This window comes from Uloborus diversus, chromosome 7 (genome assembly GCF_026930045.1).
Source record: "Uloborus diversus isolate 005 chromosome 7, Udiv.v.3.1, whole genome shotgun sequence".
NCBI classification, from domain to species: domain Eukaryota; kingdom Metazoa; phylum Arthropoda; class Arachnida; order Araneae; family Uloboridae; genus Uloborus; species Uloborus diversus.
In genome coordinates, this window is record NC_072737.1 from 36410503 (window position 1) to 36424012 (window position 13510).

A 13510-nucleotide genomic window follows, 5' to 3' on the forward strand; every position below is an offset into this window, starting at 1 on the left:
ATAGACGTCACGAGAAAATCCGTGGTAATTAACACGGGAATCGTCAAAATGGATGTTTCGGACGTCCAAACGTTCTTAGATATAATATGCACATGCGGTCGGGCTGAAAAACAACTCAACATTCATTCGGTTAAATAGAAATTTAGACCGATATTTGAGTGAAAATTTTTTTTCGCAAATAAAATGCTTCTTTTACTATATAGAAGGAAGTAAAAACCTTCAACTATGTTGACTTCTAAAATGTACGTCTCCAGCTATTTCCTAGTTATGTGTTTTGTAGTCTAATGAAGATGCGTTGATATTAAAAAGAAACCTTGGAACTTCTCATTTTTTTCTCCAGTTCTTTTTCTGACTTTCTTTTTTTTTTTTTTTTTTGATTCAATCAAAATATGCAACGAAAGCTATTTCTAGGACTTCTATGTTTAGCAGAAAATTTATGTTGATGAAAAGTCTGAATAATAGTTTGGAATTACTTTTGAAATTTCTCAAATACTTTTCAAGATAGAATTATTTTTTAAATGTAAAAAAAAAAGTGCGTCGAGTTCTATTGATCGGTAATAGGGTGTATCGGTGTCAAAACGATTCTTCTTCTTCTTCTTCTTTTTTTTTTTTTTTTTATTCAGTTATCACTTACATTTTTGTGTAAAGCCAGAGCATCGGCCTCACTGGTATGAGCTCCGAATCCTAAAATATGTTCACATTGTAAAAAAAAAATGAAAAAAAAAAAAAAAAAAAACTTGAAAGCTTCAACTGTTGCATCTAGGGATTGCAATACCGGACCAAAAATTCGATACCGGTATTCGGTATTTTCAAAACATAATACCAGAATACCGGTATAAATACCGGTATAATAGACATTTTAGTTTTCTATTACGGGCAAAGCCGTGCAGGTACCACTATTAATAAATAAATGAAAGAAAATGTCAGGAGATCGAATTCCTGTTGTTACTTGCACCTGCATTTTCATTTCACTGCAGGTGTGCTACCTTCGTCGTAAAGTCCGTTTTACAGTGCAAAAAGAACTTTTTTAATAAGAAAATAACTTCCTAAATAAGAAGGTAAATTATTAAATACAGTCGAACCTCCATATATCGAACTTCCACATATCAAAATTTTCTATATATCGAAATCCCTACAAATTTCTATGTTTATTACATAGAAAAATTGTTTATATATATCGAAAAAATCTCTACATATCGAAATTTTTTTCGAGACATTCGTAGATTTTTTTTCCACTTCAGATTGTTTGTCTCATGAAAAATAAAGGTTAGGGGAGAAAATTATGTTCACTGAAGGTTTCTACGAAACTCATAAAGAATCTGGGGTTGAGGGGTGAGTAGATAGGTCGTTGTTTCGTTCTGGAGTTCTTAAATTCCCTCAAGTTTATTTCAAATATCTTAGTTGTAACCACTAACATTGTGAAATCAGTTTCAAGTTAGCCCTTTTGTCTGTTGATTATCATTCCTAGTCTTTTTAGCTTCAGTAAAAATCATTCAAGTTAAGCAGATTGATTTTTTACTTTCTCGCAATTACATCTTCAAAACGAAAATCCCCTCATGTTGCGAATCAAGTTAAACTGCCGAAGAATGAAGATGTATGAAGGCGCAAAAATGTAATTTCTGTTATTTTTTTCATTATTAACTTTCATATAATTCGATGCTCGTATAAATTTGAAATTAGGTTTCATACACGAAAATTGTGATAGGGATAAGCTTTAATTTTAATGTTTTAGGAGATTTTTAGGATAAAATAAGATCGTTTCTACAGATCGAAGTTTCTATATATCGAATTTTTTTCCGGCAATTTGCTACTTCGATGTATGGAGGTCCGACTGTATGTATAATCTAGAACAAAATATGGAATTCGCGAAATCAGAAGGTTAAAAAAAATATATATTCCATGACATGAACTTAGTTAAGTGCAATAACAAAGGAAAAAAAGAAAACAGGGTTTTGGGATTGATTTCCTTATTGCTGTTGATCACATTGTTTCAGTCTGTTGCGCGTGCAATATATTTGTTGTATAATCTGTTCTACGGTAAGAAAGATGAAAAAGAAATGTGTATCATCTGGGGGAAAATAGTGAACTGAGAAAGGATAAAAAGAGGCAAATTATGTTCTATATTTTAACTAAGTCTAAAGCGCTAGTTTTCCAAAAGGAAATTTATAAATAAAAAAAGGGTTAGAAAAAAGATTAAATTATTGTTGTTACATATTCCTGTATTTTCATTTTACTGCAATTGCACTGCATTTGCCGTTTTTAGTTTTATGAGAAGGTAAATTACTTACTATCAATAATCTAGAGAAAAATTAACGAGATCAGAAGGTATAAAAGTAATAAAACTAACATCATTCCAATGCGAAAATGAATGTTGAATTATAGGTTAATTTACAATTAAAAACCCCAGTCTTGAAAGCTGTCACTTTTTTTTTTATTTTGTTCAGTATGATTGTAAGCTTGAATTTAAACTGGGTTTAACTCCTATAACTCTTTTACATTTTTCTATGCGGATCTGCGTATTTTTTGCTGCGCTTGCGCGAAAGATGGCCATTTCTAACTATCATAATTAAAAAAACCATGCAGATCCTCCAGCTCATAATAAAATTTCAGAAAGATATCAGCGATCTAATGAGCCGCATTTCAATTATTCTTGGAAAGGTGACGAATCGTAAGGGGTTGTGTGACAATTTGCCTGTAATAGTTATTAATTTCCATCTTCAGCGAATGTGCAATGAAAAATTAATTGCTTTAAACGTTCATATTTTACCAAAATTTCAATACTTTAATTTAAAATTTTAGTATTAAACTTCTCTTGTATGCTGTCAAGTTTTCTGAGAGTTTGGTAAGGTTTGACTGATATTTTGCATGTCATAAGCAAAAAATCTTCCGACCAAAATTCGCAGTTTTGCAAGAAATGATTATATCTTCGTCAATATCATTGATGCTTTCTCGAAAGTATGTAAAATAAATATGCATAACAAACTAGCCAATTTCTAACAAAATAATTAAGCAAAACTATATACTGCAGCTTTTATTCGGAAATACAATCATATTTTGCAATATCTATACACGGCCCAGAACCCACCACAAAGAGGTTTCTGCATTTTGTGTTCCATTCTGCAGTCCAGTCACGTTATTTAAATATTTACAAATACATTTATATTTACATTAATTAAATGATTTTAATCAGATTTCTATTTTTGAATCAAGGTTTAAAGTAGGACTTATGACTCAGTTCTGGCATTGATGATCACAAGCATAAAAGTTTTTCATACAAAACCACATCTTGCCTCTTCCTTAAATACCAATCTACCGACTCACTAACTGCTTGCTGTTTTATAACCCTTTCAACAGCTGAAGTGAGAAAGAGAAACATTTGAGGAATTATTGATAAAGCTTTAACTTTTTTTTTTTTTTTTTGAAAAATGAACCCTCATTAACTTTGCAAGAACACGATCGGAAGATAACGAAGTTTTATAAATCTTCATAAAAAGCGAAAAAAAGTATTTTACGGATATTTTCAATGTAATACAGAAATAAACATGTGACCCTGATCTCGTTGTCAAAAATCCAAGACATTTGAATTATTAGCGTTTGTTGATGTGTGCTAATGGAGTGACAGAGCTATATATATTTCAAGCTGAATTACTAATAATATGAAGATACTCGTAAGTTATATCTTTCAAAATTATATGCTTTAGTATAGTTCGAAAAAATAAAAATTAAAAAAAAAAAAAGAAGAAAGAAATAGAAAACATCCGTGTAACATGGGCCTATGCACATATTGAAAGATACAATCTGCTATTCATTTGTCCGATAATCTACTAAACCTCTTGGATCCAGTGCTTCAAATAAAGACCTACTTTGCCAATTGTGAGAATTTGTTATTGGCCATGGCAGTGGATGACATTAAAAATATAAAGGATTTTGATTACAGAAAGACATACAAGGCAAAACTTTATTCATCAGAAAACACATCTACAACTGTAAGCTAATTTCTTAAACCAATATTAAGTTTTGAAGCTTGGTGTGAAAAGTAAGGATATTTTTTGTGACTTCTAGAAAAAATACAACTTTCGAGAAATGATGTTAATCATGAATTCATTAAATGTTTCTCCTTCAAACTTCAGCTGCTGAAAGGATTATAAAACTGGTTAGTGAGTCAGTAGATTGGTATACAGGGAGGAGGCTTTTTTTTTATAATCATACGGTAATTGTAAATATAAATATATTTGTTAATATGTAAATAAAGTGACTGGGTGGATGGGAAGGGCAAAATGGAACACGAAAGGCAGCCACTGCCTTGTGGTGGGTTCTGGGCTGTTCATACATAAAATACAATTGTATTTCGATCTAAAAGCTGCATTGTGCACATTTAATGCAAAAAATAACTGAACTATAAAAGAAGAAATATTGCAATGTGCAAAAAAAAAAAATCTTAAGAAGTCAATTTTTGGTTAGTTTTACGAAATTTTAAGGCTTATGCACAGTAAAGGAATGTAAATAATTTTAAAGATATGTCAAAACAGTGTAAAAAGAAATATTTGAATAGTATTAGAACGTTTAAACATCCATATTTGCATACATTTTTTTTTGAAAAATTGGCGATTTTTTCCTATTTTTGGAGAAATTTGTCTTGGTCGAATCGTCAAGAAGTTCTTCAAAATTGATAATGTTTTACATAAGTATTGTACTAACTTTTGGCGGGTATTTCAAATCAAGACTCCAACTTTCTTGTTTCTTGACCCACCCTAATAAGCAGAGCACGATAGTTGAAATGCTATTATTTTATTTACCCAATGGCATTCACCTTCACCATCTGTTTGGCAACAATTTTGTACTTTTCCAAGTCAAACCGTAATAGAGGTATCCAAATGGCACATTTCTTTGTTTACATCTGGTCCATCTGTCCAGTGAATGCAGTATAACTACAAATGTCAAGGCAGTCGTCCTCACGATATTAAAATGTAATTGAGTAACAAATCATGTCAACGAGTAAACAAAGTCAACTACAAATTAGACAACAATTTATTAAAACAAAATATATTTTGTACATATTGCTGAGAAAATACCAAAGTCTAGGAAGCTGGTAAACATACAGTGGCACAGAAGGAACATTCCTGTAAGAAAGAATAAAGTTACTAGAATAGAGTTTTCAAAACAAACAAAAACACTTTGCATGTCTATTGCCACGATGATTTTCACAAAATCACATAATCTCTTAAATATTTTCGTTTGCTAAAGTACTTAATGCTCTTTTAAAAGAACGAAATAAAGACCTTCGCTATTTCAATAAAACCTCGGTAAAATTATCAAGTATAGTTTTGGATGTTATGAAAATTATTGAAGGGTAACAAACCACACTACACTCAATTTGCGTATAAGATAGACCAAAAGTAAGCAAACAGGTTGCTAGGAGGTTTGCAGATGTGGCAACTTGTGGGAAGTTTCTCTGGAATAAAAAATAAAAACCCAATGGCATTCACATTCACCATCTGCTTGGCAACAATTTTGTGCTTTTCCAAGTCAAACCGTAATAGAGGTATCCAAATGGCACATTTCGCTGTTTACATCTGGTCTATCTGTCCAGTGAATGCAGTATGACTACAAATGTCAGGGCAGTCGTCCTCACGATTGTTGGCATTCGTTTGCGAGCGAATCTATTAAAAACCGATTGAAAGCAAAAGACATATCGATGCTGTTCAAACCAAACATCGTCAAAACATTTTTTTGAAGCACCGCTGATTGTTTACAATTACAAAAGTGCGGGGGAGGGGGGAAAGCCCCCCCCTTAAGTCGCCGCTGCTATTACTCTTTCGATTAACTTAACTTGTTCAATGTTTTGTTCAACTTGGAATTTCTCTCAATATTCAGTAGATACATCTTTTTAGATAGCACCAGTCTTATGCCATAAGCATTTTACAAAAAATGTGTTTTACTTCAAAAACAAATGTGTACAACATACCTATGAACAAGATAAAAATCATCAAATTATTCAGACGCTTCTTAAACTGCTAATTCGCTGACAAATGAAGATCCAGATCTCTATTTCTAATTAAAAGTTCATATAGCTAAAAATAAAGGAAATAGAAAAGCAATTAAGAAAGCTTGAACATAATGATCCAATATACTTTAAGTATAATACTTCATTAAAAACATCGAATGCCAAATACAAAGAATTAAACTTGTTTTGTTAAAAAAATATGTGTTTATATATATTGTTAGAAAATTTTCGCTCTAGGAACTATTTGAGTTACAAATTCATTCTTTTATTACATTTTGAATTTCTTACCACAACTGCTTTTATTGCACTTTTTATTTTATGCAAAATTCAAATATAAAAGTAGATTTTTCTCTGGTACATTGAAGTAAGAGTTTTGATTCTTTCAGAAGTGCATAATTTTAAAAAAAAAAGTTCGTATAAACTATTACTTTTGTATGACAAAACTTTAAGCCATCTGATTGTTTTTCTTAATGATTCTAAGAACCTGATAGATTACAGAAACCGTTCACCCTTGCAAAATAATAAATAAATAAATAAATAATGCCAGAAATGGGTAGCAAATGTAAGGCTTAAATGACTAGTAGATTATCTCTAAAAGTGCCATTGGTACTAATTACAACTGTACAGTTTTTTTTTTTAAGAAATAAATCAAACATTTGCTAACCTCGTTGTGGGCTTCTTGCAACTGCTGCCTCAAGGAGTTTACTTTTTCTTCTAAAGCTACATTTTCCAGGCACTTTTCAGAATACAAGTCGGTAATATGGAGGATTTCGGCCTTCAGTTCCTGAAGTTCATTTCTGCAAAACAAAATTTGAATTCTATAAAAAATGTTATCCTATCATATATTCAATCATAACTTTATTATACGAGGCGTTTAGAGCTGAAGGATTTAATCCACTTTAACTCTGAACGAACTGTATGATACGAGCCTAAAGTGCTTTGTGTTAAATGAGGGTTCAGAAATTAAATGGATCAAATCGTTCATGGAAAAGAAGATCTACTTTGGGTTCTTATTATGCAAGGCGCTTAGAGCTAAAGTGGATCAAGTCCATGAACGATTTGATCCATTTTATCTCTGAACCCTCGTTTAACACAAAGCACTTTAGGCTCATATTATACAAGGCATTCAGAGATAAAGTGCTTTGTGTTAAACGAGGGTTCAAAGCTAAAATGGAACATGTCGTTCATGGACTTGATCCAATTTAGCTCTGAACGTCTTGTATAATACGAACCCAAAGTGCTTTGGGTTGAGTAAAGTTTTAGCGCTGAAATGGATTAAGTAGTTCATGGAGTTGATCCACTTTAGCTCTAAACGCATCATATGTCCATACAATTGACCTTTGTATTGCTAGAGCAATAGTTTTGACACAGTTTTGTCCCGATTAAGATTAGTTTTATCCTGATTGGATAGCGAGTCAGATCATTAACCATGTCTTTTACCGTCCAACACATGCGATGATGTGAAAATATTTCGCTTTTCAAAAGTTCTGAATGTAACGCAAGTTTGAAAGTTTTAATTTTTTTAAACCCTCTGTGCCTATATAAGTATAAAAAATACAGTAAACTCCCGATTATCGGCGGTCGGATTATTCGCTGGTCCTTTCACATTTTTTTTAAACTTATGATTGTGTTGTTGTTCACTTTAAGATTTTACATAAAAAATATTTCCAATGTTAGTAGATGCAATGTTTTTAGTTATAATTTAAATGTATGTGTGAGTGTCATTGATATTTTTTATCTATTGCATACACTAAGTATCGTTTTTTAACTATTATTCGGATTATCCGCGGTTTTCGCTTATCCGCGGTTATCGTGCCACCTTATTCTGCGGATAATCAGGAGTTTATTGTATTATGAAACTCTTAAGTTACATCTAAATATTTAACACTAAATATTTAACACTTAAAAATATACACAACACACTGAATCATTTCTTTTAACCGCAGCAAAATAAGCTAGCAAGATGTTTTTCTTTTTAAAGTGCATTGCATAAACTAGATGTAGAAGAAAGTTGAGCAAATAAGTACATTCGGAAAAAAAAACATATATTCTCTTAGTGCAATCAGTTTTGTAAAAGTGTTGCAATAATTGGAGCCAAAACAAGCTGTAAGAAAAAGGGGTGACGATTTTAAGTTTACTAATCAGCAAACTCTAAAACTTTACATGGTGCTTGTCAAAGTAATATATGCCCCTTGGAACACTATTTAAAGCTTTATTTTCTGACATTCTTAAGTGTTGTCAGTTTTTGACTTTGAACCATCTCATTTCTGTATCCTTAGATACCTCTCGAAGGGAAGTCAGTTTGTTCAGTTTTTGGAATTCGCAAGCAAACCCTTTGCTTATCCCACAATTTCCACGGCAATGGATAATCTTGAAAAACTTGCTTATCCCGTAATTTCTAAGTGCCTCTGAGTTTTTGGTGCACATTTAAAATTCTATACCGAAATTCTCTCGTTTTAATTTCAATAGTTTTCGGAAGCGATAAAAGTGAAATTGTTAGATTCAGGGCCGATTCTAGCAGGTGCGCAGGGTGTGCACCGCACAAGGGCGGCCAAAGCAAGGGGCGGCCGCGGGCCGCATCATATAATTCTTATAATCAAGCAAAATTCCTCAAGAATTTCTCACAAGATAACTTATAATAAATCGAATCAATATGCTGAATTTTAAATGTTCAATTAACAAAGTACGTAAGTTTCGATTTCCCGACAGCATAGCATAGTTTAAGAAAAATAGAATGTTAGGGAACATTTTGTTGGTTTATTGTCTATTAATATCTACTCTCTACACACATGCTTCATTTGGTTGCAAAATTTGTGACAGAACCGTCAATCAGGCATGGATACAGGGGAGGAGAAATGAGGGAAATGGCCCCCCTCCTGAAGCATGAAAGGGTGCCTTTTAAAAGGAGCACGGAGGGCGGCCACTAATGTTTACCCCCCCCCCCCCCCCCCCAAAATTTTATAGACCCAAACAATGAAGACATATTTTATTTATTAAAAAAAGAAGCCATACTGATTAGATACTCTCGCAAGCATTTCAAACAACAAATTCTGTGTTCAATAATCGTGGATGCGTGGAGAGAAAGTGGAAAATTGCGACTCTCCTGGGCGTCAAACATATTTGGAATGACGAACAAAAATTTTGTAATTTTTCCCCTTTACGGTATTTTTTTCTAATTAAGTTCCCGAATGAACTGCCCGGTTTCTGATCAGGTAACAGGACAGGGTTCTTGCACCGGGAAGTAAATTTAAATGTAGCTACAAAACGAAGATCCAAAAGAATGCCATGACCTCCTTGACGAGACTAAAGAATGTTTAAAATTGCGTTTCTAGGAATTAAATTTCGGAAACTTTCGCTGGTTGAACCACCGATCTAAAGGACCCAATTAACTCTCTGATTCACCTCTTCCACCTTAACTTAATCAAACATAGCCTAAAAATGTTGGCTCTAATGTCCAAAATGTGTTTTCAGAGGGCAGCTTTTCCTAATATCATCAAAAATTGCTTAATGACATCTTTCGGATTTCTTTTTCGAAATTTTTGCAATGGAGGGCGCCGAAATCCATTCCCAAACATTACTATCAAAGACAGTCTCAATTTGCGTCTTTAGAGAGACCTCTAATCCCACCCCCTCTCACTTAACGTACTGAAAAACAAACTAAAATTGCGTTTTTCAAACATCAGTCTCAAGAACTTTTGGAGAAGAACCCCGGATCCCCCTTTTCCCCAACCCTATCACAATACACCTCGAAATTCTCGTTTTCAGACGGTTCCGTGGAGTCACAGAACCCTTCCTACCTAAACTAGCCTGAAATTGACTTCAGTTTCAAAAAACAGTTCGTGAGGACACACTGAACCCCCGCCCGCTCTTAGTCTCATTGTTCTCAAACAATGCCTAAAATATGATTTTGGGACTTCAATATCTACGAAATTCCGGATTAGAACTGCCTGGCTTATGTAACTTTTCACAGCGCTAGGGCATACCCATCAATGGTCGAGGTGAGGTGGACAAAAGGTCAATAATTGTATTTTTTAGATATTAATATCGAAAAATATCTGAAAGATCCACCGAAGTTTCCCAGTTTCGTTAACGTCACCAAAGATAGTATATAATTGCGCTTTTAGAAATATTCGTTTGGGAGCCCCAAAACTCTTCCTTCCCAAAAATAGCCCATAATGGATTTCAGTTCCGAATAATATTTCGGTCCAGAACATTTTCACGTTACCCCTATCGTTTTCAAATATAGCCAACAATGGGTTTTTGAAACAATAGTGTCGAGAAACACCCGGAGGAAAGCCGCCAGATCCTCTACCGTAAGCAAAGACAGCCTAAATATGAGTTTTAAACTTCAATTTCGAAAACTTTCGATTGGAGACGATTGAATCTCCCTCCCTTTAGCAACGTCGACAAAGGTAACCCAAAATTGAGTGTTTAAAACTTCAGTTTCGGAAAATTTTCGGGAAGAGCGCGATTCTTCCTAAGATACGCTCACCAAAAATAGCTTCGAATTGATTTCAATTCTGAAAGAAATGTAGGAAAGAGCTCCAACATTACTTTCCCCGAAGTCTCGAAAACGTCTCTAAAATTGCGATATTTGACGTCAATTTCAAAAATTTCTCCATGCACCTTGAACATACACAACTCTTTTGTCCTTGCAACCGAACACAACCAAAGATGAACTAAAACTATTTTTCATACGCCAATTTCGATAATTTTCTCGGAGCAATCCCCCTCCTCCATCCTTCCTCTGATGTCATCGAAGACAGACTATAAAATGCGTTTTTGCGACGAGTAAATTTTGGTATCTATTACTTTCTTAAAAGATATAAATTGTACCTAAGGAGTTTCTTATTATAAAACTTTTGTTCCTTCTTATAAGTTCATCATTCTTCTGCTTTCTTTTTTCTTTTTTTTTTAAATTAGAACTTGGTATAGAAATGTGAAGAAAGATTTATATGGGCGTTAAAGGTTAGTCAAAATATGCAAATTACTCTTGAGGGGCGGCACATTAAGTCTTTGCACACGGGCGGCCGACACCCTAGGATCGGCCCTGGTTAGATTCTTCCCACTGTTCGAATCGTACTCGGACTTTCTCCGTGAGATGCAATGATTTTAACCACTAGACCACATTGGACCTGTTTTCAAAGGCTGATTAGAATTTGTTTTTCTACATATTTAAGGCTAATGGTTAGGACATCAGACTCCTGATCAGAATCATGGGTTCGATTTCGGTGCACGAGAACATAAAGACCCACCGAGCATGTGCGGGGTACGTGCTCATTAAATCTAAAAGGGTTCGGAAGCCCTGTAGTCGGTCGCTAAGGTGTTTACTGAGGATATAGGTAGGTTGAAGAAAATTCCCTACACCTTCAACATGATATCTAAATTGTGGAGATGACTAGTGAAGAAGCCACTAGTCATTTTCTTGATGGTTACGCCAATTATTATCGTTGATTTGTGTCACAGAAACAACGATTGAGAAAAAGAGCGAATGACGAATGGCGCACACACACACATAGATATACAGGGTGTTTCTGAACTCTTGGGGCAAAACTTTCAGGGGGGAATAGTACACATCTGGACAAACAATATAGTAGCAAAAATAAAAGTCCCAAACGTCTCCCGAAGGAAATAAGCACCATTAATATTTAGGGTCCAAACTTTAAAATGGCCATAAAAAACGGAAAAATTGGTCGATTCGTTTGCGGTTTTCGCTAAAATTATTCTTTTTATTAGTATTTTCTTGAAGATAAATTTTGAAGATGTAGTTTAAAAAATGCCGATAGAGGGTGCTTTAGATTTTGGAGTAACGGATATATATATATATTAAAAATTAAAAGTACGTTAGAGAAATATAGATGGCATAATGCAATATAATTACCCATATTTCTGGTAAAAAGTCTCATACTGCCCGTCTATTTGCAATTTATTCATTAGTTCCTCTTTTATGGAAGTTTTCTCCTCTTTTAATTGCTTTGCATGCGACTTCTTTATAGCTTCTAAGGCTGCAAACATTAAAAATATGTTTTAGTTCATGATATGCATAATAATAACAGAAATTATTTCAAACATTGTTAGTTAGAAAAAATGGACGCAATTCTTTGTTCCTTTATTATTCGATGTTTCGTTTATGACATTTGATATGAGTAAATAACTAACAGAAGAAAAACTTACTTAAACTGGACCCAAAAATTCTGAAACAAAAAATCCAAGGCAAAAATTACATGAGCAATTGCAAATAACTAAAAACAATGTTTCCTCTTGTCAGTCAAATGATTTTTAAAACAACAATGCAAAGGAAATTAGTTTGAATTTTGAGACCTTGAATTCAAATTAGGTTTTTCGCAATCGCGAATTGCGATATAACTCTACTCGCTGGGTTTCTTGTTTCTACTAATGGCGGAGTTTGAGTTCAAGTCTCAAAATTCAAATTAATACCAGGGGCTAGATCCTGGATGTTGTGTACTGAACATTGTTTTTGCGTAAAAAGGATCGTGTAAAGTTGAGAAGGTCGTTTACAAATAATTCGATTCCAAGGCACATGGACGCCTGCATTGTATTGGATTGTGAGTAAATGTCAGAACAAAAAAAGAATTAACAAACTGAACGACCGCTTTTTGTAAATCTAATATTTTTTCCATTTAATGTTGTTGTTATAAAGTAGAAATACCACACAAAGGTTTGAAACTCTATTAGGACACACAGAAAGTAACATTTTTAAAGTCAAAAACCAAGGTTTTTTAAACTGTGAACGTAAATTTCAAAATAAGCCTTACCTTTTATTGTTGCCTCAGCTTCTAATTCTAGTGCTTTCTGCTTTTCGGCATTTAAAAGAGCAACTTCATCTTTGTGACGTTTCTCCATTTCTGAAGTAATGCGATTGTGAGAGTTTTCTATTGCGACTAGACCCTTTTTAAACATATCCTGCAAAAGAGGAACATAAATATATTTTTAGGAGATTCATTTATCGTATCAAATGCAATGCACAAAAATTTTATTTTGTAATCAAACGTAAAAAATTTGGAAACTCGATTAAAATCCATGTAACGAGAATTGGCGGGGCAAGATCAGGTAATTTCCCCCTTTTCCCTTTCTGGTTGTCATGTCTGGTGTAAGAAATATCAACACATTGACCTTTGAATTCTCAAGTGCAAAAAGTAGTCTTAAAAACATTTTTGTCTGTTCGGAATGAGAAAATATTCACAATCAAGTCAGAAAAATATCGGCTGTCGTAGTTTGTTGTAATGATTGAACAGAACAGCCAACAAAAATATTTCTACCCTTTTTGTAAATAAGAAAGAAAAAACTAACCTTTACATCTTCAATTTCCCTCTTATAAATTTCACAAATAGTATTGTCTTCGATATTGTCATACTGAAGGCGAAGTTTTTGTTCATACAAATTTTTAAAATTTTGTATTTTATCTTCGTATTCGTTCTGAAAAAAAAAAAAAAAAAATAAGTATCAAGTATTATTTCAGGAAGACAAGCAACATTTTAAAAGTAA

At 33.4% G+C, this 13510-nt stretch overlaps 1 protein-coding gene across 1 annotated transcript in view; it reads right to left on the reverse strand.

Moving 5' to 3' along the window:
- Positions 1–5011: 5011 nt before the first annotated feature.
- LOC129226658 (protein outspread-like) overlaps positions 5012–13510 on the reverse strand; it is a 106198-nt gene continuing 97699 nt past the window's right edge. The window contains exons 15-20 of the mRNA XM_054861288.1: positions 13309–13441; positions 12781–12936; positions 11886–12009; positions 6669–6801; positions 5966–6071; positions 5012–5120 (exon numbers count right to left, since the gene is read on the reverse strand). Coding sequence (XP_054717263.1) covers positions 6015–6071; positions 6669–6801; positions 11886–12009; positions 12781–12936; positions 13309–13441 — 603 coding nt within the window. The 3' untranslated portion in view covers positions 5012–5120; positions 5966–6014. The remainder of the gene's footprint in view (positions 5121–5965; positions 6072–6668; positions 6802–11885; positions 12010–12780; positions 12937–13308; positions 13442–13510) is intronic.